This window comes from Tursiops truncatus, chromosome 4, assembly GCF_011762595.2.
Source record: "Tursiops truncatus isolate mTurTru1 chromosome 4, mTurTru1.mat.Y, whole genome shotgun sequence".
Taxonomy (NCBI): Eukaryota; Metazoa; Chordata; class Mammalia; order Artiodactyla; family Delphinidae; genus Tursiops; species Tursiops truncatus.
In genome coordinates, this window is record NC_047037.1 from 61099149 (window position 1) to 61125499 (window position 26351).

General features: G+C 54.9%; 3 protein-coding genes across 28 annotated transcripts; 2 read left to right on the forward strand and 1 right to left on the reverse strand.

Annotated features, from left to right (window-relative positions):
* The first annotated feature begins 159 nt into the window (after positions 1-159).
* POLR2H (RNA polymerase II, I and III subunit H) lies at positions 160-5566 on the forward strand. Of its 3 annotated transcripts, none has more exons than XM_033855590.2 (5): positions 160-294; positions 3093-3176; positions 3261-3354; positions 4153-4236; positions 5195-5566. In XM_033855590.2, exons 2-5 carry the CDS (start codon positions 3128-3130, stop codon positions 5310-5312), a joined length of 345 nt encoding a protein of 114 aa, XP_033711481.1. In that variant the 5' UTR covers positions 160-294; positions 3093-3127; the 3' UTR covers positions 5313-5566. The 3 variants fall into 3 exon arrangements, with proteins under 3 accessions (XP_033711481.1, XP_019801872.1, XP_004321485.1); XM_004321437.4 differs by lacking the exon at positions 160-294 and adding an exon at positions 1076-1848; XM_019946313.3 differs by lacking the exons at positions 160-294; positions 4153-4236 and adding an exon at positions 1062-1848.
* Positions 5009-14546, reverse strand: THPO (thrombopoietin). Of its 8 annotated transcripts, none has more exons than XM_033855584.2 (7): positions 14332-14546; positions 13098-13226; positions 12828-13002; positions 12465-12592; positions 12087-12173; positions 10419-10586; positions 9286-10179 (listed from the first exon to the last, which is right to left on the reverse strand). In XM_033855584.2, the coding sequence occupies exons 3-7, from the start codon at positions 12838-12840 to the stop codon at positions 9514-9516; spliced, it is 1062 nt and encodes a 353-aa protein (XP_033711475.1). In that variant the 5' UTR covers positions 12841-13002; positions 13098-13226; positions 14332-14546; the 3' UTR covers positions 9286-9513. The 8 variants fall into 8 exon arrangements, with proteins under 8 accessions (XP_033711480.1, XP_033711475.1, XP_033711477.1 ...); XM_033855586.2 differs by lacking the exon at positions 14332-14546 and having other exon boundaries at positions 9286-9982; positions 10099-10179; positions 13098-13235; XM_033855587.2 differs by lacking the exon at positions 14332-14546 and having other exon boundaries at positions 9286-9982; positions 10099-10167; positions 13098-13220.
* Positions 14547-14645: 99 nt separating this feature from the next.
* On the forward strand, positions 14646-25648 carry CHRD (chordin). 17 transcript variants are annotated; one of them, XM_033855569.2, is made up of 23 exons: positions 14646-14770; positions 15906-16708; positions 16940-17043; positions 17522-17651; positions 17790-17918; positions 18015-18114; positions 18237-18324; positions 18683-18824; positions 18940-19080; positions 19165-19247; positions 19324-19471; positions 19629-19735; positions 19860-19979; positions 20623-20779; positions 21126-21346; positions 21785-21898; positions 22222-22494; positions 22573-22666; positions 22780-22836; positions 23121-23224; positions 23695-23797; positions 24419-24573; positions 25187-25648. In XM_033855569.2, the coding sequence occupies exons 2-23, from the start codon at positions 16561-16563 to the stop codon at positions 25508-25510; spliced, it is 3042 nt and encodes a 1013-aa protein (XP_033711460.1). In that variant the 5' UTR covers positions 14646-14770; positions 15906-16560; the 3' UTR covers positions 25511-25648. The 17 variants fall into 17 exon arrangements, 11 of the variants coding, with proteins under 11 accessions (XP_033711460.1, XP_033711461.1, XP_033711462.1 ...); XR_004526337.2 differs by lacking the exon at positions 14646-14770 and adding an exon at positions 24696-24838 and having other exon boundaries at positions 16023-16708; positions 25190-25329; XR_004526336.2 differs by lacking the exon at positions 14646-14770 and adding an exon at positions 24696-24838 and having other exon boundaries at positions 16023-16708; positions 25187-25314.
* Positions 25649-26351: the final 703 nt, after the last annotated feature.

A 26351-nucleotide genomic window follows, 5' to 3' on the forward strand; every position in this document is an offset into this window, starting at 1 on the left:
ACGCGTGAGCCCGGACCCAGTCTCTGCCGAGGCGGGTGGTTGAGAGCGGCGCCCGGGCCAGGGCGGGGGCGGGTCCACTGGCACGTGGAGGGGCCGGGCGGGGTCTGTGGCTCTCCGCGCCCGGCCGGGAGGGGCGGGACTCGCCGGGGCTCTGTAGGGCCTGGGGCCGGGGGCTGCCGAGCCGTCTAAGTCAGACTTTCAGGCCCAATCCCTCAGGAGCGGCGTCCTCTCTTGCTTCTTCGCTGGGGCCAAGGGCTCAGACCGGCCTGGCAGGGCCCCTCCACTCCGTCGGGGGTGAGAAACAAAGCTGGGGGGACTCGGAGGGGGACGCTAGGCCCAGAAAGGGAGTGCTTGGAACTGGGACCCTCGGTCTCTCTCATCCCCTTCCTTTCTCTTTGCCTTCTTCGCGGCTCCCCGAGGGTAGGTGCACTTGGAGCAACTTGGCCTTCGGCTTGTGCGGGGGTGGAGGTGGAGAGGGAACGGGAAGGGGTGAGACCAGAGGGAAGGGAGGTCTAGGTGCCTGGGAGTCGGGCGTGGGGGGACAGAGGTCGCTTCTCCCTGGCAGGGCCCAAGGAGAAATCCGAGTAGCTGCTCACGTCTAGCCGCCAAGGGGGAACGGCCTGCTGGCGCTCTGCGCTCTGCGTTCTCTGTAAGGGTCCGAAGAAGGATAGAGCAGTGGGTGGGGTGAGCACAGGTGGATGGGCAGTGTCAGAGATAGTGTGAGGGGGAAGGGCCAGTGTCCAGGAAACAGGCAGTGTGCCGGAGGAGGCAGCACCAGGGTGAAGGGGCACGTGGGAGCAGCGGGGGTTCCCAGGAGGAGGGAGCAGTGTCCAGGAAGGGGGAAGTGTGAGAGCCGGCACCCTAGAGGAAGGGGCAATGTAAAGGAAGAGGTGGTATCCGTAGGAGAGGATTGTGTCAGGATGAAGGAGCACATAGGAGAGCTTGTCCAGGAGAGGGTCGTGGCGGGGGGGGGGGGGGGGGGGGGGGAAGGGCAGAACCGAGCTTAAGGGGCAGTGCTCAAGGAGGGCAGTGGGTGGGTGTTAATGCCTGCTGAAGGGGCGGTGTAAGGGAAGAGAGTAGGGGTGGGGACGATGCAGGCTTTCCTCTTTCCCATGGTGACATCATGGCAAATTCCCAAACTGGACGGACCCGGCTCAGGTGACAGCCATATGGGCCGAGACGGCCCGGGCCGGCCCGGGCCGGCCTGGTTGCCAGCTGGAGGGGCTGGGTCCTGAGACCTGCCGGGCCAGCGCCCTGGGGGCGGGCTTCTTCTCCGCTCGCCTTTCGCACGGACTGTGCCCTCGGCGGTCAGGCGGACGGGCACGGTAGGGTACGGGCCGGGCTTCTCTGGGCCAAGGATCAAGGTCCCTGGCTTGGGTAGGCCCCCAAGCATTCCAGTCTTCCTGACCTGGCTTCTGAAGAGGGCGCAGGAGAGCCACTGGAGAGAGCCGGACAAGACGCCGCCTCGGCCGGAGGTGGGACCTATCGTGTTGCCGCCCGGGGCGGAGTTATTTGGACCTGAGACCCGCCTTTAATACTGCAGCCTCTCGGAAAGAATCGTTCGGGGCGGAAGTTAAGAAGCCCCGAGAGCTAGGTGGCGGAAGTGGCCGCGTTCCCTTTCGTCCGTGCGCATGCGTTATTCTATTTCTTAGCCGCCGCTCTTGAAGCGCTGACTTTTCCTTTCTCCTCTTTACCTCCACGCGACGGGGTGCGCGTACCCCTAGTCGTCGTGGTCGGGCGCTCAGCCCCTCCACTGTTTTCGTGGCCCCCTCACCATGGCGGGCATCCTGTTTGAGGATATTTTTGATGTAAAAGACATTGACCCGGAGGGCAAAAAGTTTGACCGAGGTAAGTAAGATTTGGAGGGGCTGTTTGGGGGAAGGGGCTAATCTCCTCGGGGACACGCCCCTGGGCCTCTCGTCCACCCATTTCACGTAGCCTACCCCTACCGGCAGGTCTTGGCGTAGGGACCTTTCTCAGGAAACATTTTTACAGATGAGGAAACGGAGACTCCGGGCTCTCCCTGGCTTCACACAAGCTGTGCCCAGTGCCTGGATGGCCTTTTCTCCGGGCATCTTTCTAATCGCTACCCACTCTGTGCTAGGCGCTGTACTGTGCACCTTACACACACTTTATCTTACGTATTCCTTTCAAGAGCCTGCATGAGGTAGGTGGTGTCTTACCCATTTTGCTCTGAGAGACAAAGCAACCCACGCAAGGCTGTACAGCGAATAATCCGACCTCCAGAGCCCTTCGCCCTCAGAGTCTTTAGCTCTTTGTGAAATCCTCTTGGAGATAGAGTTGACTGGTTAGTGTACAACTCTTTATTATGTCATTGATAAATAATTGTCTTTGGTGTCTCTTCTTTTGCCTAGAGACTGGGATGTTTTTTGGGACAAAACCCAGTTCTTACACAAGTTGATAATCCCCTTAGCAGAGGACCTGGCACAGAAAGATAAAACCTTTGGATGAATGAATAACTTGCCCCAAATCAGGTGGTTTCTTAACCATCTAGGTAGGCCTAGAACCTGGATATTATTTGTTGCCAGAGGATCTTTGATTTTTTTCTGGGGATTCTATCCGCTTGCCATAGGTTGTGTCCCCTTTCCTTCTTGCATATGTGGTTCTTTTTTTGATTTATTTTTGGCTGCGTTGGGTCTTCGTTGCTGCACGCAGGCTTCTCATTGTGGTGGCTTCTCTTGTTGCGGAGCACGGGCTCTAGGCGCGAGGGCTCAGTAGTTGTGGCATGTCGGCTCAGTAGTTGTAGCTCATGGGCTCTAGAGCACAGGCTCGGTAGTTGTGGTGCACGGGCTTAGTTGCTCTGTGGCATGTGGGATCTTCCCAGACCAGGGCTCGAACCCGTGTCCCCTGCATTGGCAGGCGGATTCTTAACCACTGCGCCACCAGGGAGGTCCCTGCATATGTGAGTCTGACTGAGCCTGCACGTCTACGAGAGGCCAGTGGATACAGGTTGGGTTAGATTGAGTATTCTATTGCATCCAGCCCCCACAAAGTAGGAGTCTGCCCTGCGCTGTAGGGTCTGCCTTGGGCCAGGCAATGACCTCTGCCACTCTTTCCCTGTTTCCTTCCAGTGTCTCGACTGCATTGTGAGAGTGAATCTTTCAAGATGGACCTCATATTAGATGTAAACATTCAGATTTACCCTGTAGACTTGGGTAAGTATTGAACATAAACAACAGCAGGAGGCTTTTTGCCATTTCCGCTGTTCTTCACCCTCTGATGCTGCTGTTATTTTTCAGGTGACAAGTTCCGGTTGGTCATAGCCAGTACTTTGTATGAAGATGGTACTCTGGATGATGGTGAATACAACCCTACAGATGATAGGCCTTCCAGGTGAGGGAGTGGAGCAGGGAGTACTTGAAATATGCCTGAGGACTAAGTCGATAAGTGGTATAGAAAGACCTTACTTAATTCATAAAATAAATGATTATCAGCAGAATCTATGTAACCTTAAGGAAATTGCTGCACTTAAGAATTCAGACATTCAGGTGTTTATCCAAAGCAGTGATTACAGTGTGAGTTGTAGCTTTTTGATGGCAGAGGAAATGACCACTGAATGACCTAGGCTTTGTGGGCCTTGTGTCTTGGGAGGGAGTTTGGTGTGAGGCAGAGGCTTTCGAGCCCCACTCAGTTCACATCTCAGCTCTACCACTTATTTGTTGAATAACCTTAACCTCTTTCTTTTTTTCTTTTTTCTTATTGGCTGCGTTGGGTCTTTGTTGCTGCACCTGGGCTTTCTCTAGTTGCAGGGAGTGGGGGCTCAGTAGTTGCAGCATGTGGGCCCTAGAGCGCAGGCTCAGTAGTTGTGGCGCATGGGGCTTTGTTGCTCCGCAGCATGTGGGATCTTCCTGGACCAGGGATAGAACCCGTGTCCCTTGCATTGGTGGGGGATCCTTAACCACTGCGCCACCAGGGAAGTCCAACCTTAACCTCTTTCAACCTTAGTTTTCTCATCAGTAAAATATCGATGGTCATACCCATCTCACAGGGTTACTCTGAGGACTAAATGACATTATGTTTGGAAAGTGCCTGTTGTTATGATGCTGGCACTTAGTTACCAGTTACCATTTTTAAAGGACCTCTTATTGTTGTTAACTACATTTAAGAATAACTGCCACTGTTGTTCCACAGGGCTGACCAATTTGAGTATGTAATGTATGGGAAAGTGTACAGGATTGAGGGAGATGAAACTTCTACTGAAGCAGCAACACGCCTGTAAGTTCCACGGCCTTGTGAGAGCCCTCGCCCCCTCCCTTTTGTGAGAATTTGGACTATGCTCTGAAAATTTGAACCATGCTCAGGCTTCCTGGGTTTCTTTCCCCAAGCACCTCAGACCTAGGTGGGACCCGGAAAGAAACTGTTCTGGGAACAATTTTCAGTCTGAAATGTAGATTGCTCACTTTGCCCTCTGTCAGGACCTCAGGGCCTGGTGGTCCAAATGAGAAACTGGTAATCTAGCTGTGTGAAATGCCAAGGAAGGTTACTTCTCCAAGAACTAAATGCAGCATAAGTGATTAAACTGCTAGGCCTTTTTGTTTGTGTGTGTGTGTGTGTGTGTGTGTGTGTATGTGTGTGTGTGTGTGTGTGTGTGTCTGTGTGTGTGTATGTGTATGTTTTGCTACTCTGCAATCCAATCCCTAGTTCTTTGGTTTCTCTGCCCAACTAGTTTTTTCTTTTCTTTAAAATCTTATTAAAACAACATGTGCCCTTTGTAAGAAATTTGAAAAGCAGAGAAGTAACGTGAAGAAGGAAAAAAGTCACCTATAATTCTATAACCAGAGGGAATCTTTTACATAAACATTCTTGAATGTTCTAGGGTTTTTTTTCCCTCTGTACTTTTTTCTTTGAGCTCATGTTGTTTATTACAATGTTTTGTTCTGTTCTTTTTGCTTAATGTTATGTAAAACATGTTTCCCCATGTCCATTTTAAGCTATTCCTAAACATTTTAATAGCTATATAACATTCCAGTAAATGGATATATCTTAATTGATTTGACCATTTCCTTTATTCTGGGCATGGGGTATTTTCCACTTTTGCCGATATAAAGAACAGTTTGGTTCCTGATGACAATACTCTAGAAGGATGCCTTTTTGTTCTTAGGTTGGGTTGGAGAGCTGCTGAGTAACAGTTGCTATGGAGCTCAGACTCATGGGACTGGGTCTTCTGTTTCAGCTCTGCCTACGTGTCCTATGGGGGCCTGCTCATGAGGCTGCAGGGTGATGCCAACAATCTGCATGGATTTGAAGTGGATTCCAGAGTTTATCTGCTGATGAAGAAACTGGCCTTCTGAACCACCCAGGGAGCCAGCCTTGCTGCTTACTCACGCACGTCATGGACGTTCGTTCAAGCCCGAGTAGCAGTTGCTGTTGTTCACCTGTTCAGGAGGGGCTGGCTCTCTGTCCACTGTGGGTGCATCTTTAGGAGGTCTGGACTCAATGGGAAACTGACTTGCCTGCAAAAGACCCAGTGGGAGAGCTTAAAATGAATCAGAAGTTGTTTTATGTATATGATTTTTTTAATTAAAGTTTACTTTTTCAGACTCTTTTCCCCTCTTTTTTAGCAAAGTTTTTTCCATTTATTTTAAAATCATTTTTTCCAGTTTGCCTATGGTATATTATGTTTCTGGCCCACAGCCAGATGGTCACATGTCAATGTAGGATCTGTCCCAACCTTTTGGTATCGGGGTTCAGGGTTATCTCCGTCTCCTGGCTGACTACCCCCAATATCTATCCTCCAATGTGATTTTCTGTCTGGGAGAGAGAGTGTTGTGCTTTTGGCTCCTGAGGGCACCACCCATTTGGCATAGAATCCTGAATAGGCAAGGAGCTCTGCTCGTGTTCTTCTAACACTTTCAGTTTCTCAGGAAGTCAGATCACGTTGACTTGAATGAGTTGCTTGCATAGCCTGGAAATGTTCGTCATTTTTATGGAAGCTTTGAGATGAGGCTTTTCGACACATGCATAGGACACAACTCTGAAGAGGAGAGGAAGAACGATTTGGTGGTTGTGGAAGCGGGTGGAGGAGTTAGCTCTCTGCTTTACATTCTAGTGGTGACCTGGAGGGAGGGTAAGTGGTGGTGGTTTTTACCAGTGACACTGAACAGGGAGCTGCCTCACAGACCAGTGAAGTAGACAGGGCAGCAATACCAATGAGGTTTGGCAGTTCAGTGCCAGTGCCTGGGACAATACAGCAGTCTGACTGCAGTCACTAATTTATCAGTGGGGGAAGAACAAAGTTGAGGAAATGGCGATGCTTACAAGGACTCCAGCATCGGAGCTGCGTCTTCAGCCTGGCATTTGAGGTCTCAGACAGTACATGGGACTCTGATTTCCCCTGGGAAGTTCAGGGTAACAATCCAGAAAGATCATAAGTGTGTATTACGTAGTTGTCTCTTTTTGTTTTTGCGGTACACGGGCCTCTCACTGTTGTGGCCTCTCCTGTTGTGGAGCACAGGCTCCGGACGCGCAGGCTCAGCGGCCATGGCTCACGGGCCTAGCCGCTCCGCGGCATGTGGGATCTTCCCAGACCGGGGCACGAACCCGCGTCCCCTGCATCGGCAGGGGGACTCTCAACCACTGCGCCACCAGGGAAGCCCAGTAGTTGTCTCTTTTGATCTCCCTTTTTTGCCATGAGAGTTGGTCCTCCTGCTGGGATGCCTGGGGTATTTCCTTCCCCATCATTTTCAGGTCTTCACAGGAGGTGTTAGAAATAGTATTTAGGGAAATGGGTTGAAAATGAATGGCCTCTGTAGGGGGGAGGAAAAGGTATTTCTTTTGCTTTACTGTGGGGTGGGGGTGAGGGGAGAGGGAAGTAGGAGATGAAGTGGGAGTTGGGATGAATTTTTATAGAATCGAAGAACCTCTTCCGTGCAGTCAAATTTTTTTGTAGGGGTTGGAGAAGGATGGATTTAGGTTGGAGAAGGGAGAACCTAATTACCGATAACAGTTTGCAGGGTAGCTAATAGTTTGCGGGGTAGTGTAGCAGACTGTCCTAGCTGCCGTGGGGTGGCAGAAGAAAGAGAACTGGGGTACAGTTGAATAGAGATAAGAGCGTCCTCGTTGTAACAGGTTTTTGTCTTTTCTGTAAAGGGAAGAAGGGACTGAATCAGCCCGATAGAATGATTTGGGAATGGGTTAGATGCTCAGGAGAGGCAAGTTAGTTCCCACTGGAGAAGCCCATGGGTTATTTACGTTTGCCCTAGGGTAAGTCAAATGCCAGTACTGGATGCCTGGAACTTTCTGGCTACATACTTCTTGCAGTTTTGCCATCTTTGTCTCTCAGCTGACTGTCTGAAAACCCTTAATTCTTTGTCTCTGGTCCCTTTGGCATCTCTTGTACTGGGTGCTGGCTTTCATGTGCCATAAAATGTTTCATTTGATCATTAAATTTAACCTACTTTAATATTTCAGTAAGTTAAAATTTCCACTTACTATTCTCTTGACTCCATGCTGGAATTTGTAGTGTGGATGAACTGATTTTCTCCCACGGAGAAACTGACACCATCCGAGATTTGGACGGCACTTCTGAGCTTGGTGCATTTGTTGACTTTTTCTCCATGGCAACCGTTCTGTCCATGGGGTGGTGGGGGGAGACACCTGGAGATGCCTAAATTGGTCACCCCACCAAGAGCTTTGGTTTTCTACTCAGAACTCTTTAACTGTCGATGTGTACTCCCTAAGGACTTGGAAATTTTTTCCAATAAATAGAGTCACTGACTGATATACTGGACAGTGCACCACACTGGGGAATGTATGGGCTCCAGACTAAGTCATCCTAGGGTGTTTCTTTTCCTGTTCACAGGCTGTGAAACCATTGGGAACTTGCCGGGCTTCTCTGAGCCTGTTTCCTCATCCGTAAAGCAGAGATGATAATACCTACCTTATAGAGATGTGTGAGTGTTAAAAAAGATAATATGCATAAGTTTCTTGACATACTGGCTTTCATTCTACTGTTTTGGAATGCCTTTAATGACCCTGGGGTTTTGTGGTAGTGTTTGGAACCCTAGGTTTCTGGCTCCTCTACCTACATGCTAACTTTTCCTGTCCTTTGGGGAGTTGAGGTGGGAGAAGAAAAAGCTTCCATTAGTTTTCCTACAGACACCTCTGGAGGTAGTGTTGACCTTGCAGTGGAGTGCTTGGGGCAGTATAAACCTTCCCAAGCACCATGGTGGCATTTATTCAGAAAGCCCCATAAGCCTGGGCTTCTTTTCTAGAGATCCCCTGGCAGAGTTTATGGTGTCACACAGGGTTGCTTTTTAGATACTATACGCTTCTGGGAATTGGGAAATGAGCCTTCAACTTGCACTTGACTTGTGCTTGTCCCTCCTGCTGTGTGAGCTCTAGGAGACTGACTCAAGCCACTTCCTGCATTTCCCCCTGACCTCCACAGGAGGGAGGCAGGAACCCACGCCTGGTGAAGCTTCCTGCTGAGCTGCTGAAGTGCTGGCTGTTTGCTCAGCTGTCACATCCAGGTCTCATCTTGTCTGACTGACCCGTCTGCACAGCCTTACCTGTAAGGCTCTCCAAAGCTTCCTGTTAGCTTTTTCTCAGGGAGGGGGGATCTGTTGCCCATGAGAAGAACATCTTCCCCTCGCTTTGCAGGTAGCTTTTGGGTCCTCTCCTTTATTCTGTCTTTATACAGTCTCAGGTTTGTCTATTGCTTAGGAACTGCTTTTCTGAGAGACTTCTCATTCATTTCTCAAGAGTAAGGATCTCCTAAGAAAAGCAGATCAGAGCCCCATTAAGAATGATAATAAAGGGGGTAAAGAGACTAACCTTAGTTCTGAGCAGAAAACCAAAGCTTTTTTTTGTCATAAGCCCTACCTCTGTTCAGAAGCTAGGCCAGGCCAGGCCTTTGCAGAATTCTCATATGAAAAAGAGTATACAGAGAAATAGTAAGTTATAAATTTGTGCAGAAGATAGACCAGAGATAACTAACTGCTCTGGTGAACATTATTAATAGTTAAAAAAAATAGCTTTTGTAGTTTTATGGCATGTAGTAAAAAAATTATACTTTTTCTGTCCTGCATGTCTCCCTTCACCAGGGCTTTGGGTTTCAAGTGAAAGCAGGAAATCTGGTAAAGGCATACCTCGGAGATATTGCAGGTTCAGTTCCAGACCACCACAATAAAGTGAATATCACAATAAAGCGAGTCACACAAATTTTTTGGTTTTTTTTTTTGTTTCCCAGTTATGTTTACATGATACTGTAGTCTATTAACTGTAATAGTATTATGTCTAAAAAAAAAAAGCAATGTACATACCTTCATTCAAAAATACTTTATTGCTAAAAAATGCTAACCATCATCTGACAACACAGGGTTGCCACAAACCTTCAATTTGTAAAAAATGCAGTATCTGTAAAGCATAATAAAATGAAGCACAATAAAATGAGGTATGCCTGTATAGCTGCAGTTGTCTCCCAGGGCCTCTCCTCCGAGTAAGGGGATTGTACTTGGGAGGCGATGCTGATGTCGGCAGTGCCGGAGTACCTTACTCTTCCTGAGACAGATTCCGGAAGTGAGAGTGGGCTGCAACTAGAAGATGACTGGTAGAGCTGGGTGTGATGGCAGAGGGGTCAGGAAGCATGGGTTGGAGCTGGACCGTGGGGATGGGCAAGGTGGGTGAAGGAGAGAAGAGTGTGTACTGTCCAGGAGGAGGATGGGCTGGGGAAGGAGACTCTCCAGGCTGGAGGTAGGGTGACAGGGAGTCCATGTCTGAAGTTTCCGGAGGAATATCCGGGGCTCTTAGGGCCCTGGGTGTGGGTCCAGGAAAGAGTCCGTGAATTCCACTCAGGGGTCCATGTGTCCTGTTCAGGTGTCCAGGGATTTGGTCTAGGGACCTGGAGGTTTGGTTCAGCAGACCAGGAATCTTGGCTCTGAATCCCTGCAGCCTGTTCAGAAGTCCAGAGCCAGTAGTTCTGGCTGAGACACTGGAGTTTGTCTCCAACAATCCAGAAGTCCTGTTTGGGAGCTTGTTCAGTATGAGAAATGGAGAGGTGTTCCCCGGGATAGCTGTGGTAGGTGGGGCCCGCTTGGCACAGAGGGTGGGTCCCACTACAAGCAGCAGGAAACGCACCTTTCCTCGGAGCAGTCGTTGGAAGCTCAGGAAGATGGCACTGGGATCCTTGTGAGCTGTGGTCCTGCCCTGCACAGAAAGCTGAGGGCAGAGGATGGGCCTGAGGCCAGAGACCTGGGCCAGATATCATGCCTCCCTGTCTATGTGGGAAAGATAAGGTACCAGAACCCAGGCTTTGTGGCTGGAGGGAGCACTCCTTGGCAGGTGAGCTCTTCCACCCTCAAGATTTCTAAAATTCCCCTTTCTTCCCTCAGGTCTTCTGAGGGGACCGAGTCAGAAAAGAAAGACAACTTCTATAGTTCCCTTGACTGGGGACTTACCTGGGTTCCTAGGAGGCCCTGCAGGGCCCCAAGGAGGAGGCGGACCTGTCCAGAAAGCTGCACCAGTAGGGATGAGAGGCAAGTGGGTCCCAGTTGTCCCCGCGCTGCCATCACTGCCTCCAGCAGAAGGGTCGAGGCTCCCAGAACGTCCTGTGCCTTGGTCTGTTCCTGGGAAAGAGATGGAAGAGAGAAACGGACAGCTTCAAAGGGTATGCTAATAGCGGGTGGGGAGCCTGTAAGAGTAGCCAGCAGAATGAATCATAGGAGCTGAGAATTGGACAGGACCTAGGTCCCACCCAGTACAGGAATTCCTTCAGTCTCCCGACAATTGGTCATCAGCCTCTGCTTGAATAACGCCAGTGTCCAGTAACGCAGCCTGGTCTCGCATGTAATTTCAGTGAGAAAAGCTCTTTTTTTTTTTTCTTACATTATGCTGAAATCTGCCCTATTATAGCTTTTACTTCTTGGTTCTAGTGCTGCAAATCTACTCTTTCTGCTACAAAATCAGGATCATATGATTAAAAAAAATTAATGTAGATATAAGACCATCATAAAGATTATAAAGATGAAGGGAAGGGGCTTGCTGATAAATGGCAGAGCTAGAGCTACAAGGGATCACTAGCAATTACACTTCCTCCCTGTCCCAATCCCCCAGAAGACCTGAGGGAAGCAAGGGAATTCTAGGGATCTTGAGGGTAGAGGAGCTGACCTTCTAAGCAGCACTCCCTCCTGGTAGGTTTCCTGAGTGTGTCTCAGACTGAAGCACTTCATGCTCTACCACAAGACTGACACTCTTCTCCAAGCTAATCACACAAGCTTTATTATTTTTTTAAACCATTCCTTGCATAACATATTTTCTGACCTCTCACTGTTCAGGTTGCTTTCCTCCTTTTGGAAACATGCTAGTTTACTATGGTCCCTCTGAGTAAATTAGCATGTTTCTAAAAGAGGATGGCTAGTACTCAGTGCAGTAGTTTAAGTGCAGTCCACTCATAATAGAGTTTTTTAGGAATATTTCTACAATGTGGATGTTAAACATCTAAGGCCACCTATGATCCCTACCTTTTTAAGTAGCTACTTCAATAATGTTGTTACAATGCTAAGTTTGGGGTCAATCCAACCCTCCCAGGTCCTTTTCATAGTAAGTACTAGGGCTAGAAGTTTATATGAGGTACGTAGGGACACTGTGGCCTGAAAGCTGGAATAGGATTTTATTCAATTACTTTTCACATCTAGAATTTTATATACATCTCTGTTAAATTTCACCTTGTTTTTGACCTAGCCTTTTAGCAGTTTGAACCTTAATTCTGTTTTTTGTTATTTTAGCTGTGCATCCCAGTTTTGTGTCATCTGAGGATGACAGATCAGTCTTGCTTCTTCACACCAACTTAAGAAGGCCGAACAGAAATAGGTCAGAAGCATGGCCATGAGAGACTTCTATCCAGCTTTTCATGGTGATCAACTTTGACTCTCTTTTATGTAGTGGACCACAAGCCATCATCTTGTCCAGAGGATATCCCCACAGTAGAATGTATGTTGGGTTAGGGTGGCCAAGCTGAAGGTGAGATCTTTTTAGGGAGCTCAGGAATTTTGAAAAATCCATGGGAATCAGTAGGAAACACATGAAGACAGGATTCGGGAAACCAAGGGAAAGGATGGCTTTCTTACTGTCTGGGTTTTCCATTCTCCCAAGCTGAAGTCCACAGCAGGCAGCAGGACGGGTGTGGACAAAGGGTTAACGTCTGGGCACTGGCTCTGTTGAAAAAGATTGGTGGGGGGATGGTGGAGAGGGCGCTGAAATAGAGGGGGTTATGGTGGCCCAATTACCAGGACAGGCTTCCATGAAATAGAACCAGACTAGAGCTTTTAAGAGAGGGTTTGATTGTAAACCATAATCCTTGTGAAGGGGTGGTAATTAGGCGGGGGGTGGTCTTACTGAAGACAATATTAGAAGAGTAGTGATCGGAGGGCATGAGAGGAAGTGATAGGAGTCAGGGTATCTCACCAGCTAGGTGGATAGCGGGGAGAGTGCTTGGGGATTCTCACCAGTCTGCTGTGAAGGACATGGGAGTCACGAAGCAGTTTATTTAGGAGTCGGGGGTCACAGGCAGGAGGAGCCGGGCTGGACAGTGTTAGTCTTGCAGTTAGGAGAGGCATGACCACGAGGAGCAATTCTTAGATGAGGAGAGGTGAGGTTGAAAGGGGCGGATAAGGAAGAAATCATTGTTGGGTGGTGGTCCAGGAATTCCCACTTAGGACCCAGACCTGAAATCCACGGAATCTGCCTCTCAGAGGCCTTACTCCTGGGAGATTGAGGTCCCCCCTGCCCCTGCACCCCAGCACATCTCCTTTCTCTTTCCCCTCTACCGAGTTCTGATTTGGCCCTAGGTCTCTCGAGGGTTTTCTTACCAGTCAGCTCCATTCTGGCCAGGCTGTGTGGTTGCAGCGGCTCCCTGTATGGGGCCTCTCCCCTGAATCCGTCCTGGGGCCATGGGGGCGGCTTGGGCTCTTGCACTTCTGGGCAGAGTGGGGTGGGGCACAGGTGGGGCACAGGTGGGCCAAGGAGGAGGGTCTAGAATCTGTCCTGCAAGTGACAGGAATAATGAACATTATTGAATTTCAAGGAAAACACTCTGTCTGGCTGGTGGAACAGATGCTGGGAGGGTGTGAGATGCTGACCAGCCTAGAACTGCTAAAGCTCGGACTGCTCCCACATCATCTTGTGAAGGTAGCGTACGGCATCTCCTCTTTGTCAGGGTTCCTCAGGATGTCTGAGGTGGCTCTGGTGCCCCTGCCCCCTGCCGAGAGCTGCAGGACAGGATATATACACACACATCTAATTGGCCTCAAAGTCTGAGCAACCCTGTTTGGTTGGAGAAAATCTGGGATGGGGATAGAGAAGGGAAGTATTGTGGCACAAGCCTGGAGAAGAGATTGGAAATGGGGTACAGGGCCAGGAGCTAGCAAACATGTACAATGTGCTCAGGGATAGCTTGGGGAGTGGGGTTGAGGAGGGAAATTGGGCAAAAATGAAACTTAACTACTAGAGGTCAGTGATTAAAAGATTGAGAAGGTGGTGTAGGAGAAATTAACCTCTCATTCATTTTCTATTTACCCCAACATACAAAGCCTCTTGGAGTTTTTCTTTGCATTCTAAGTTCTGAAATACTGGGTTATCCAAGGTGAGGAGATGGGCTAACAGTCCTGGAACTTCCTTCCTGAAGCAAGTTGCCCAGGAACGAGCACAGACTGGGTGAGATGATGCCCACCTTGCACGGCTTACCTTGCCTTAGACACCAACCATATCTGTCTCCTAGCCTGCACCTTCCTCCCTGCCCCCTCTGCAGACCCCTTCCGGTTCCTTTGCAGGACCCCACACATGGCTTCCTCCTTCTTTCACAAGTTGTGCAAAGAGGCCTGCACCTGATTCAATATTGGGATTTCCTGTAGGTCTGTCAACATGCATGAGCCCTCCTCCCATTACCCTCTCCTTGTGCCTTGGCTTGCCTGGCCCAGCTTCCCCAGCCCCAGGATTCAGAACCTTGTGAGCTAACTAGGAATGACTGGGTAAGAATGGGGATTGGGGCTGCGTCCAGCTTGGTGCTATGTTCCCTAAGTCCAAAAAAAACACCTCCTTTCTTATTTTCTCCCTGGGACCATGTCCCCTTTCCTTAGGGCCAGCCGCGACCGTGCTGTATTCCACCAAGTCTGTGATCAGTCCCTCAGAACCCAGCACCCCACCCCCTACCCCTGCTCTGTCCTGCTCCTCCCATTCTGGGAAGGCTACACTCTTCTCGACAAAGGTCAGTGCCTGCAGGTTCCAGTTTGCCTGCCCCTCCCCCAGCAGAGAGCCCAATTCCTCTTTCCTGTCCTTCCTACCCTCACGTAACTCCAAATCTTGCTTGCCACTCACCGGTGGAGAAGGGCTCCAGGACCCAGGTGCGGAGCAGGCGGCACTCTGGGGAGCAGATGGGTAGGAAAACAGGTGGCGCTGGGGCATAGCCCCTCCAGGGCAGTGGGGTCACAAGCCTGCCCGGGGCCACTTCTGCCCAATCAGAGAGCAGGGAGCCACTAGACACTGGCAATGGCCCCCGGAAGTGACGCCTTCTCCTCCCACCCGCGCAGGACCTGGAGCCCCTGCCTGGACCATGGTTCACTAGCGGAGCCCCGGATCCTCCACCCACGCACACCACACAGAGGATTTGAACGGGGGATCTGTCTTTCCCTAGGAGATGGGAAATCTGGGACCTGGTTGGGGGAGAAGATGGGAGGGAAACAGGTTTTTTCCAGGAGGATTCTGGCAGGACACTTTTGTCCCTGAGGAAGAGGCACGGAGGTCTGGCTCTAGAATGGTGGGTCTCTCAATTCCTGGCTGTCCAAATTTCTTTTCCCTGGACACCACACCTGCTGCTAAAATCTACTAGGACTCTTGCTTTCCTGCTTTTCTCGCCAATAACCCTCTGGGGGTCATGTCTTATGCCCCCTTTGCAAGTGGGAATGTGGGTGTCGCCTGTCAGGGGTCAGTGTTACCAGGAAGCAGTTTGGACAGTTTGAGAGGCCTTCAAGCTGAGGGGGTGCCTGTGCTGGATTAAGCTGTGCTCAGGTACCACTCTGTTGGGGCCCAGTGGCTCCGATGGCTAAGCCCACTTATCTCTGTGCCAGTGCCCTCTTTGCCTGCCCGGTCTTTCTCCCTCTTCCATCTCCTACCACTCCACATGTGACAAGAGGAATAACCAGGCCCATGTGTCCCTGTCTTAGGAAAGACAGCTGCTGAACCTCCCCCACAAATACCTCCCGCTGGCCCCCCTCTTCCTTTGGCCCTGGCTCTAGTTCCTTTGCTTTCCCCTCAGTCCCACTCTCCCCACAGTCCGTCCTCAGGGGCCTCCTGGCCTGACCTTGTTCCCATCACCCCCTCCCCGCCAGTTCTTCCTCAGGCTGTGTCCTGCTCCTCCTCCCCAGGATGGGGCTGTCTGCTAAAGAGTATGGCCTAGATCCCAGAATTCTCCAGTTCAGCCAGACGAGATGCCTCCCAAGATTAGGAAGGAGGGTGCCGGGATGGTTGGGAGGATGGTGGGAGAGTGGGGGTGGGAGGGGGCAGGGAGGCCGTCATGACCAGGAAACCAAGACAAAAGAGGTTGTGGGTAGGATGGAGAGGCACAGGGTCCCCAGGGTGAAGGAAGAGGGTGGGAAAGTGCGTCAGGCTGGGGATGATGATGGTTGGATGGGCCTGAGCGCAGGTAACAGTAGGGAGAGAAACACTGTCACCAGACAGAAAGGGGATACTGTCTGTTTCTGGCCAAGTTCCTATCCTGGGGAACAGTAGAATGAGGAGAGAGCTCAGAGAAGAGGTAGGACACAGGCTAGGCAGTGAGAGTGGTGTGGGGTTTGAGAGGTGCTGTGGGCCCAGCGTCAGGCGAAGATGAGTTGACGGGGCCTTTTCTGCACGGAGTCATCATCCTTAAAGACAATTCTTCATCCTTCCTGCAGGAACCCAGTCCTAGCCCAGTGGCTGGCCCAGGCCTCGGGCAGTCTCTGCCCCTCCCTGGTCTGGGGCTCCCATCCTGGGCCGGACACGCACCTCCTGGTCCAGCTTGGAGGGGGGGCTCCAGACCCGCCTCTCCTCCCCTCTTTGCGCCCCCTGGTCCCTCCCCTCCCCTCCCTCCCCTCCCCCTCCCCTCCCCCTTCTCCTACAGCCCCTCCCTCCTCCCCTGCCCGGTTCCAGCCCCTCCCTCCCCTCCCCCATTCGCGATCCGGGCCGCTGCTGCTGGGCCGGACCCCCCGGGCTCAGCCCGGCCCCTCGCCGAGCCGCCGCCGCCGCCCCGTTTGCTGAGGAGGAGGCCCCCGGCCGGGGCGCCGGGCGCGGGGCATAAAACGGGCCAGAGCCGTCGCCCGGGGCACTAGAGCCGCGTACGGCCCGGGTCAGCGGCCGCCAGCCCGCCCGCGCTCCTCCCGGCCGCTCCTCCCGCCCCGCCCGGCCCGGCGCCGACTCCGCGGCCGCCCGACGAGCCCCTAGCCGCACAGCTCGGGCCCTGGCCCCGGCCCCCTCCCGCCGTACCGCCCCCGGCCCGGCCCTCCTCCCACCTCCCTCCTCCCTCTCCAGCTCCCTCCTCCCTCCCGCCTCCCCAGCTGTCCCGTTCGCGTCATGCCGAGCCTCCCGGCCCCGCCGGCCCCGCTGCTGCTCCTCGGGCTGCTGCTGCTCTGCTCCCGGCCGGCCCGCGGCGCCGGCCCCGAGCACCCAGCGCTGCCCATCCGGCCCGAGAAGGAGCCGCTGCCCATTCGGGGAGCAGCAGGTAGGTATTGCCCCGGGGGAGGCGCGGGCGGGGAGTCCTGCTCGGGGCAAGTCTGCGCCCGCCCGGAGGGGGCGCCGGGTGCAGGTGGCTCAGTGCGGCGGGCGGCCCGGAGGGGTGGGCGGGGGCCGCGAGGCGCGTCGCGCCCGGGGACCCGGGGCCCGGCCGGCAGCTCCCGGGGCGGGTACACGGTAGGAGCGGGACAGCTGCCGCCAGCCAAGTCCGTCCCCGTAGGCTGCTCCTTCGGCGGGAAGGTCTATGCCTTGGACGAGACGTGGCACCCGGACCTGGGGGAGCCCTTCGGGGTGATGCGCTGCGTGTTGTGTGCCTGCGAGGCGGTGAGTGGACCCAATGGCCGTGGCCGGGGCCCTCGCGGGTCGGGGACCGCTGGGGTCTTGGGACGTCGGAGGGACTCGGAGTTGCTGAAGAAAGAGAAGTCAGTCTGCAGATACTTGGGATATTTTTCTGAAGGAGGAAGCGGGGAGGAAGAGCCCCCTTCAAGTCTCAGGTGTTGCCTATTATTGATCACCCACTGTGTGTCAGGCTCTTTGCCAACTCCGTTTCGTCTGTCTCTCGCTTAACTCCTAGTACAACCATGCTAGATAGATACTATCATTACTTCCATTTTTCAGATAAGGACCCTACGGCCCATCGAGGTTAAGTAACTTGTCTAGAGTTATGCAGCTTGTATGTAGCAGAGCAGTCTCACTCCGTGGGAGGACCTTGCCCTGGTCCCGTGCCTCCTCTCGGCTCGCCTTTGAGTCTCACCAACAGCGTATTGCCCTCATTCGGTTTTCCCGTCTTCTCTGTGAGCAGCCTCAGTGGGGTCGCCGCGCAAGGGGCGCGGGCAGGGTCAGCTGCAAGAACATCAAACCCGAGTGCCCAACCCTGGCCTGCGGGCAGCCGCGCCAGCTGCCCGGACACTGCTGCCAGACCTGCCCCCAGGGTAAGGCCCGCTCCGCGGTGAGAGGAGGGCAGCAGGGCCACGATGCTTGGTCCTGGGCCACGCGAATGGAGCGAATGGAGCGGCCAACTGGCCCTCCTCGTGCCCAGCTGAAACCCGCATCCCCCACCCCCGGTGCAGAGCGCAGCGGTCCGGAAACGCAGCCAACGGGCCTGGCCTTCGAGTATCCGCGGGACCCAGAGCACAGAAGCTACAGCGACCGCGGGGAGCCTGGAGCTGAGGATCGGGGGCGTGGAGACGGCCACACGGGTAGGCAGGGGCTGCGCAATTGAGGACCGGGGTCATGGTTGGGGCCGGGCTGCAGCAGCGGGTGACGGTACTAGGGATATCTTCCTTCCCTCACAGACTTCGTGGCGCTGCTGACGGGGCCAAGGTCGCAAGCGGTGGCACGGGCCCGAGTGTCACTGCTGCGCTCTAGTCTGCGGTTCTCCATCTCCTACCGGCGGTGAGAAAGGGGAAGGAGGGAGGAGGGGTCAGCTGGGGGCCAGGGAGGGAGAATTGGGGAGGCTGGAGGGGCTGCTTCTGGCTCAGGCTCGGAGTCCGTGCTCAGGGGACTCTCATTACCAGGCTGGACCGCCCTACCCGAATCCGCTTCTCAGACTCCACTGGCAGCATCCTGTTTGAACACCCTGCAGCCCCTACCCAAGATGGCCTGGTGAGATGATGCCGTTTATGAGTGCTTATCCAGTCTGGGCGCTATGCTGAGAGCATGTTCTGCATTACCTGCTTGGGTCCTCACAACAGCCCAGTGGGAGAAAGGCACTGACATTATGATGCCCATTTTACAGATGAGGGAACTGAGGCTCAGTAGCAGAATGTGACTTGCTCAAGGTCACACAGCTAGTAAGTGGTGGAGCCAGGATTTGGACCCTGGCATCTGGCTCCAGGGCCCCTTCTCAAACTTCCTAGGAGGGCCTGGGGGCAGCTTCCCATATTCCTTCCTCACCAGACATGGGCCTCTCAGCAGGCCTGTCCTGCATTCTGAGTAGAGTCTTCTTATCTCTCTGTTCCAGGTCTGTGGGGTGTGGCGAGCAGTGCCTCGGTTGTCTCTGCGGCTCCTTAGGGCAGAACAGCTGCACGTGGCACTCGTGACACCCAGTCACCCTTCAGGGGAGGTCTGGGGGCCTCTCATCCGGCATCGGGCCCTGGCCGCAGGTGAGGGGAGCAAACAGCCCCTGGACGTGAAATTTGGAGTCTTCTCTACCCCCAGGAATGGAGTGGGCTGAGGAGGGGACTTTCTGGTGGGCTCTCATGGTCCTTTCTCCCCCAGAGACCTTCAGTGCCATCCTGACCCTGGAAGGCCCCCCACAGCAGGGCATAGGGGGCATTGCCCTCCTCACGCTCAGTGACACAGAGGACTCCTTGCATTTTTTGCTGCTCTTCCGTGGGCTGCTGGAAGCCAGGAGTGGCGGTAAGTGGAATGGGGGCAGCACATATGAGGAGGGTAGGGAGATCACCTATGTTTCAGAGGTATCCACATGTGCGGCTATTGCAGGACCAGCCCAGGTTCCCTTGCGGCTCCAGATTCTACACCAGGGGAAGCTACTGCGAGAGCTCCAGGCCAATGCCTCGGCCCAGGTGAGCAAGGGTCTGGCTCTTACTGCCACTGGTTCTGGCCTCTTGCTGTGCCCACCATACCCTGCTCTGCCCCCAGGAGCCGGGCTTTGCTGAAGTGCTGCCCAACCTGACAGCCCAGGAGATGGACTGGCTGGTGCTGGGGGAGCTGCAGATGGCCCTGGAGAGGGCAAGTGGGTCAGGGCTGCGCATCAGTGGACACATTGCTGCCAGGCAGAGCTGTGATGGTGAGGCAGGGCGAAGCCTGGCGCCCCAGGCACACACAACTGAGAGGCACAGAGAAGCGCCAGAGGAGGGGCTGGGGGGTAGAGGAGGGATCCTGGGGGCTGGGGGTGTGAATGGCCATGCAGCAAGCCTGCCTCCACCTGTCTCGCCCCTCTGCAGTTCTGCAAAGTGTCCTTTGTGGGGCCGATGCCCTGATCCCTGTTCAGACAGGTGCAGCTGGCTCGGCTAGCCTTACACTGCTAGGAAATGGCTCCCTGATCTACCAAGTAAGAGCTGGGGGATGGAGGAGGTGGGAGGGCAGCAGAGCAGGGCGGGGCTTTGGCCTGCAATGGTTCAGGGCCCAGGCCTTCTCTGCTACTCCAGTTTGCCCTCCCTGACCCTGCCCTCCAGGTACAGGTGGTAGGTACAGGCAGCGAGGTGGTGGCCATGACGCTGGAGACCAAGCCTCAGCGGAGGAACCAGCACACTGTCCTGTGCCACATGGCTGGACTCCAGCCGGGAGGATACATGGTGAGTGCTTCAGGCAGAGCAGAGCCGCAGGTCCCAGCACCAGAGCTGACAGTGCAGGGGGCTGTGGGAAGCCATGTCGGATGAGCAGGGATGTTCCGCGTCATTCACTCACTCACAGGCTCTCTCACTGATGCATTGATTCACTGGACACATTTTTTAGTGAGTCTCAGGCTAAAGACTGCAGTACAAAGAAAATCCGATGTGGCCCCTGTCTTCAGGAAGCTCATGTCAAGTGGAAGGAGTTATACAGGGAGCCCAGTGCAGCAGATCACGTGATAGCAAACGTGATCGCAGTGGCTGCCGTTTATTGAGCCTTTCTATGTGTCACAAACTGTACTGGTTGTCTTGCGTCTGTTATTTTTGGCCCTCACAGTACTCATTTATAGATGGCGAAGTGAAGGATCAGAGAGATTAAATGACTCCTCAAGATGGTTGCATAGGTAGGAAGTGGCAGGGAAGGGACTTGAACCTGGGCCCGCCAGGTTCTTAACCAGTGTTACTGGTGTGAGGAAGTGTGTGTGGGTTTAGTGGGGGCACAAAACATGGAAAGGGTTCAGAATCTTGGGCTGGTGTGAAAGCTGAGGAGGGGTTCATCTGGGACCTGGCAGGCTACAGCTGGGGCTCACCCTTCCCTGCCCTCCAGGCTGTGGGTGTCTGCCCTGGGCTGGGTGCCCGGGGGGCTCATATGCTGCTGCAGAATGAGCTGTTCCTGAACGTGGGCACCAAGGACTTCCCAGATGGAGAGCTGCGGGGGCACGTGGCTGCCCTGCCCTACAGCGGGCACAGCGCCCGCCATGATAGTGAGTGCTCCAGGGGTCTGCCTGCCCTTTGGTGTCCTCTAACCTGTGACTCAAGCATGTGAGGGATGGTGCCAGAGGGCCAGAGCCTGGCATGGTGTCTTTCTCTGTGCCTGAGCTCCAGTTGGCATCTGGAGAAGGTGGGGATGTGTAGGGTGGCCCTGCCAGGAGACCCTCCCTGTTACCACACACGGTGCAGGGCTCTCACTTGCTGCTGCCCCAGCCCTGGGCCTGTGGACAGTGCCTGGCAGCTTGTGGAGTCCGTGCTGGGGGAGACGGGGAATGCCGGGATTGAGTCGCTGCTCTAGGCCACCTTCTCATCTGTCACCTCTCCTCTGTCTGGATCCAGCACTACCTGTGCCCCTGGCAGGAGCCCTGGTGTTGCCCCCCGTGCAGAGCCAGGCAGCAGGGCATGCCTGGCTCTCCCTGGATACCCACTGTCACCTGCACTATGAAGTGCTGCTGGCTGGGCTTGGTGGCTCAGAACAGGGCACCATCACTGCCCACCTCCTCGGGCCTCCTGGGATGCCAGGGCCCCGGCGGCTGCTGAAGGGATTCTATGGCCCAGAGGTGAGGACGTGTTGGTGGGAGGCAGTTTGGAAAAGATCTACTTTCTCGCATGAAAGGCTGTGTGGGCCTTTGGCAGGAGAAGCAGAGAGCAGGCAGCCTCAGGAGTCAGACAGACCCGGGTATGAATCTGACTCAGCCTTTTGTTATCCATCCTCTCTCCTGCATCCTACTCTGGTGGGATCTCTTGGCTAGTATGTAATATCCTGAACCTCCAGAGGGGTGTGTGGGATGGACCAAGCCCCCGACGTGGGGTGGGTTGCCATGGAATCGGGGCTAGAGAGGCCTGGCTTCTGAGCTCTACACCATCGCCGCTGGGCTTTGCTATCCTGGAGGCCTTACTTAATCTCCCCGGGCCTCAGTGTCCTTCCCCACGAATTGGGAGTGGTAGGCTCAGCCCTAGAGGGCCTTGTTCCCGTCCCTGATTCTGTCTACTCACAGGCCCAGGGCGTGGTCAAGGATCTGGAGCCTGAGCTGCTGCGGCACCTGGCACAGGGCTCTGCCTCCTTGCTGATCACCACCAAGGGTAGCCCCCAAGGGGAGCTGCGAGGGCAGGTAGGCAGGCAGTGCGGGCCGGTGGGGATGGTCCAGTGTTGGGCTATCACTGTGTGCCTTAGTCAGTCCCTTGCTGTCTCTGAACCCCGGGGCTGGTAGAACCACACACACTCCCTCCTCGCTGGTCGGGAGGCTGAAGCCAGATGAGGTGCTTAATGAGGCTAGTAGCTGACCATCTGTCCTTGGCAGCTGGGATGATCGCCGTGGATAATAGCATCCTCCTGGGGCGCAGGGGCGCTCAGGGTGTCTTGGGCTGACTGGCCGCAGCTGGTGGAGACGCAAGGGGGAGCCCGGGCGCTGCCTCAACCTGCCTCTCCTCTCAGGTGCACATCGCCAACCAGTGCGAGGCGGGCGGCCTGCGCCTGGCGGCAGCAGGGGCCGAAGAAGTACGGGTGCCCGGGGCTCTGGATGCAGTGGTGGCCGAGGTGGCCGCGCTGCCCGCTGTGCTAGGCCCAGATGCCCCAGCGCCAGCCAAACCTGGTGGCCCCGGGCGGCTCCGAGACCCCAACACCTGCTTCTTCGAGGGGCAGCAGCGCCCCCATGGGGCTCGCTGGGCTCCTAACTATGACCCGCTCTGCTCGCTCTGCACCTGCCAGGTAGGAGGCCCTGGAAGGGCACACTGGGGCCTGGGTTCTGGGTCAGGATCGCAGTCAACCCCCAACCTCTCCCCGTAGAGACGCACGGTGATCTGTGACCCCATGGTGTGCCCGCCACCCAGCTGCCCAAGCCCGGTGCAGGAGCCGGATCAGTGCTGCCCTGTGTGCCCGGGTGAGTGCCCTGCAGGAGCGGAGAGGGTAATGGAGGGTCCACCGTGTGGGCGTGAAGCCTCTGCGGAGGGAAGGAGGGGGCCACCGTCTGCTTTCACTACTTTGGATCCACAGAGAAGCAAGATGTCGGAGACCTGCCGGGGCTGCCGAAGAACAGGGACCCTGGAGAGGGTGAGCAGAAGTAGGCGTGGAGGGGTAGGGAATCCAGAGGAGCTGTTGGGTGGGACGGGGGGGGGGGGGGGGGGGGGATGGGAGGGGGAGAGTGTTTATGGGGGTGGAGGGAGGCTGAGGGGCACAGGTTACAAGTGACACCTGATAGACTTCATCAGATTCACTGGCCCACAAGTGGGCCCTGCGGTTAGACTACTGTGGGGTTGGCCTGAGGCTCAGTCCTGGGTTGTGGGCCCGGCCAATGAACTCAGTGCTAATGGCAGCTGGGCACTGTCCCCCACCAGGCTGCTATTTTGATGGCGACCGGAGCTGGCGGGCAGCGGGCACCCGGTGGCACCCTGTCGTGCCCCCATTTGGCTTAATTAAGTGTGCTGTCTGCACCTGCAAGGTATGGCCACCCAGTCTTCTGTGCTGCTGGAACCCAGCGGGTCTGCAGAGCTGGGGAGGGGGCTGGTAGGAGAGGAAAGCCCTGTCTTGGTGAGGAGGGCTCAAGGATCAAAATAACTTGAGAAGAGTTCCCTGGGCTCTGAGAGCTGGCTTCCTATAAAGGAAAAGGGCACGGACTGATTGGGGTGTGAACTCTGGCTCTGCCAGCTGGCTAGCTCCATGTAACCCTGGGCACTTTCTGTGCGTCCCTGAGTCTCACTTTCCTCTCCCATAAGCAGATGTGGTAGCACCTACCTTGCAGGGCCACAATGAGGATTTGAGTTCAGGTACATAAAAAGCCCCAGCTCAGGGCCTCTGAGTAAAAGGCCATGGATGTATTACTTTGGAGGTATGGGAAAGGAGAGGGAGGAAGCAGGAGGCTTATGTGCTCCTCCTTTTTCCTGATACCCCTCACTCAATGGATCCCTACAGGGGGGCACTGGAGAGGTGCACTGTGAGAAGGTGCAGTGTCCCCGGCTGGCCTGTGCCCAGCCTGTCCGTGCCAACCCCACTGACTGCTGCAAACAGTGTCCAGGTGAGGGGGGTGGGCACTGAGGCTTCTTGGGGCAGATAAGGCTTTTTGTCCTTGTCCTGGGTCGGGGCGGGGGGATGCATGGTGAGGGGATGCCTAGTGAGGGTGGATGGAAGGGATGTCTCAGCTAAATCAGTATTTACCCAGCATTGCTCTGTGCCTAGCCTGGAGCCAGGGATCTACACGCACTGGAAAGAATGTGCATGTGTTAGTGGGCTGTGATGGGATCCAGTTCCTGTCCCATCCATCCACCCATCCACCCATCCACCCATCCATCCACCCATCCACCCATCCATCCATCCATCCATCCACCCATCCACCCATCCACCCATCCACCCATCTGTCCTTCCGTCCATCCGTCCATCCGTCCATCCATCCATCCATCCATCCATCCATCCATCCATCCACCCATCCATCCACCCACCCATCCACCCATCCACCCTTCCGTCCGTCCGTCCTTCCGTCCATCTGTCCATCCATCCATCCATCCATCCATCCATCCATCGAAATTTATCGTCTACTAAGTGCCAGAAACTGCTGGTGACAAATAAAACCTGGATGGCCCTCACAGAGCTCACATCTACTGACCTCTCCCTCCTTCCCTCCTTCTCTCCCTGCCAACAGTGGGGTCAGGGGCCCACCCCCAACTGGGGGACCCCATGCAGGCTGATGGGCCCCGGGGCTGCCGTTTTGCAGGGCAGTGGTTCCCGGAGAGCCAGAGCTGGCACCCTTCGGTGCCCCCCTTTGGGGAGATGAGCTGTATCACCTGCAGATGCGGGGTAAGTGAGGGCTTGTGTGAGGCGGGCATTGGGGGCCTGGCCTGGGGGAGGGGAACTTCCCAGGGAGGGCAGGCTCCTGGGGGTGGGCTTCCCCCAAGAGGCTGAAGGCCCCTGTGCCCCAGCACCTCAGGGACCCTCAGGATCTGGTCTGTCCTGCACCAGGCAGGGGTGCCCCACTGTGAGCGGGATGACTGTTCACTGCCACTGTCCTGCGGCCCAGGGAAGGAGAGCCGCTGCTGTTCCCACTGCACAGCCCGGCGGCGGTGTAAGTGAGGGGCCTGGGGCAGCAGCTCCAGGCTGCCTGTGGGACGCCTGGGGAGGGAAGGGAGCCCCTGCCGTGTGGCGGGAATAGCGCCCCCTGCTGCACAAGCGCCACCCCATCCCCCCGTCACAGCAAACTTGTGGACTTGTTCGTGATTACCTTTTCTTTAGGAATGAGATTTCTGATGCCCAGAGGAATCAGGCAGCTAGGCTAAAGTCATGCAACTGGTGTGTGCTGACGTGCTGAAAAAATTCTGATCTTTCTGGGACCAGAACAGAGGAGCTCTGCTGTGCCCTCCCTGCCACCCCACTCCCTCACTCCTCTTCTAAAGCTCACTCCCTCTGTCTCCAGCAGTTGCAGACACCAGGACAGTTCCAGAGCTGGAGAAAGAAGCTGAAGGCTCCTAGGGAGCAGCCAGAAGGCCGCGTGACCAAGAGGATGGGGCCTGGGCTGGGGGAGGAGGGGCGCCGGGGACCCCGCATTCTCCTGCGGGAAACCCAGTGCCTTCGGCCCCTCTTTTCTGCCTCTTCTCCCTCCCCCACTACCTCTGGGAACCACAACTCCACAAGGGGGAGGGGTAGCCAGGGCCGACCAATGCCATGTCCACTCCAACTTCGGCCTTGTCGCCCTCTCGCCTCTGCCTTGGAAGCCCACCCCCTTTCCTTCTGTACATAATGTCACTGGCTTGTTGGGATTTTTAATTTATCCTCACTCAGCACCAAGGGTCCCCCCCCACTTCACTCCTGCTGCCCCTGAGCTGAGCAGAGTCATTATTGGAGATTTTTGTATTTATTAAAACGTTTTTTTCCAGTCTTTGGGCTAGTGGTTGTTTCTTTGTGACCAGGGGCCTGAGTGAGCCCCAGTGGAGAAGGGTCTGAGGGTAGGCAGGGAGAGAGAGGGCCACTGGCGCCTGGGGCTTCCCTCTGACCCTCAGGGAGAGGGAAGAGACCCGGGGAAGGGGACAGGATGGCACAGCAGTGGGCTGGCATGCCCGGACTCCACAGAGGGGCTTGGGCCGTCTTTGAGATGGAATAGAGCTTCAAGAACTCAGGCACCCTGAAGCAGGATTTGGACACTAGTTTCCAGTGACCTGCCCGGGCTGGCATTTCTGCTGAGTATTATAGTGTCTCAGAACTGTTGCTGGTAGGATTTAAAATTTGATCTGTTACCCTGGGGTCAGTCAGGCCTTCTGCTCTGCAGAGAGTTTGACTGGGCTTCCGAGCTTCTCCGGCAGAAAGAGATGGAAGGTAAAACAGGGGCTCTGGTCAGAGGAGAAACGGGGGTGGTTCTGATACACCTGGGTTTTGAAGAGAAAACTCCCTCACGTACAGCCCTCCACTTTGCCACTTTTTACTTGAGAGTCACCTTTCAGCATTCTCCAGTGACTTCCCTTGGCCGTCTCTCATGTGCCACATTGGATTTTGGGTATGTCACACGATGAACAGCCACTAGGAGCCATCACATGGTGGCGCTGCTGGCAGCTGCCAGTTCACTTTGGGCCAAGTCAGTGTCCAAG

Coding starts and splice junctions, on each gene's coding strand:
- POLR2H (XM_004321437.4), top strand. CDS start 1,776: ATGGCGGGCATCCTGTTTGAGGATATTTTTGATGTAAAAGACATTGAC. Junction 3,177..3,260: donor GATTTACCCTGTAGACTTGG/GTAAGTATTGAA, acceptor GTTATTTTTCAG/GTGACAAGTTCCGGTTGGTC. Junction 3,355..4,152: donor ACAGATGATAGGCCTTCCAG/GTGAGGGAGTGG, acceptor GTTGTTCCACAG/GGCTGACCAATTTGAGTATG.
- THPO (XM_073803973.1), bottom strand. Junction 10,587..12,086: donor GAGAATGGAAAACCCAGACA/GTAAGAAAGCCA, acceptor TCTCTTTCCCAG/GAACAGACCAAGGCACAGGA. Junction 10,180..10,418: donor AGGGCCTCCTAGGAACCCAG/GTAAGTCCCCAG, acceptor CTCTGCCCTCAG/CTTTCTGTGCAGGGCAGGAC.
- CHRD (XM_033855569.2), top strand. CDS start 16,561: ATGCCGAGCCTCCCGGCCCCGCCGGCCCCGCTGCTGCTCCTCGGGCTG. Junction 19,980..20,622: donor TCCAGCCGGGAGGATACATG/GTGAGTGCTTCA, acceptor CCTGCCCTCCAG/GCTGTGGGTGTCTGCCCTGG. Junction 23,225..23,694: donor GTGCTGTCTGCACCTGCAAG/GTATGGCCACCC, acceptor GGATCCCTACAG/GGGGGCACTGGAGAGGTGCA.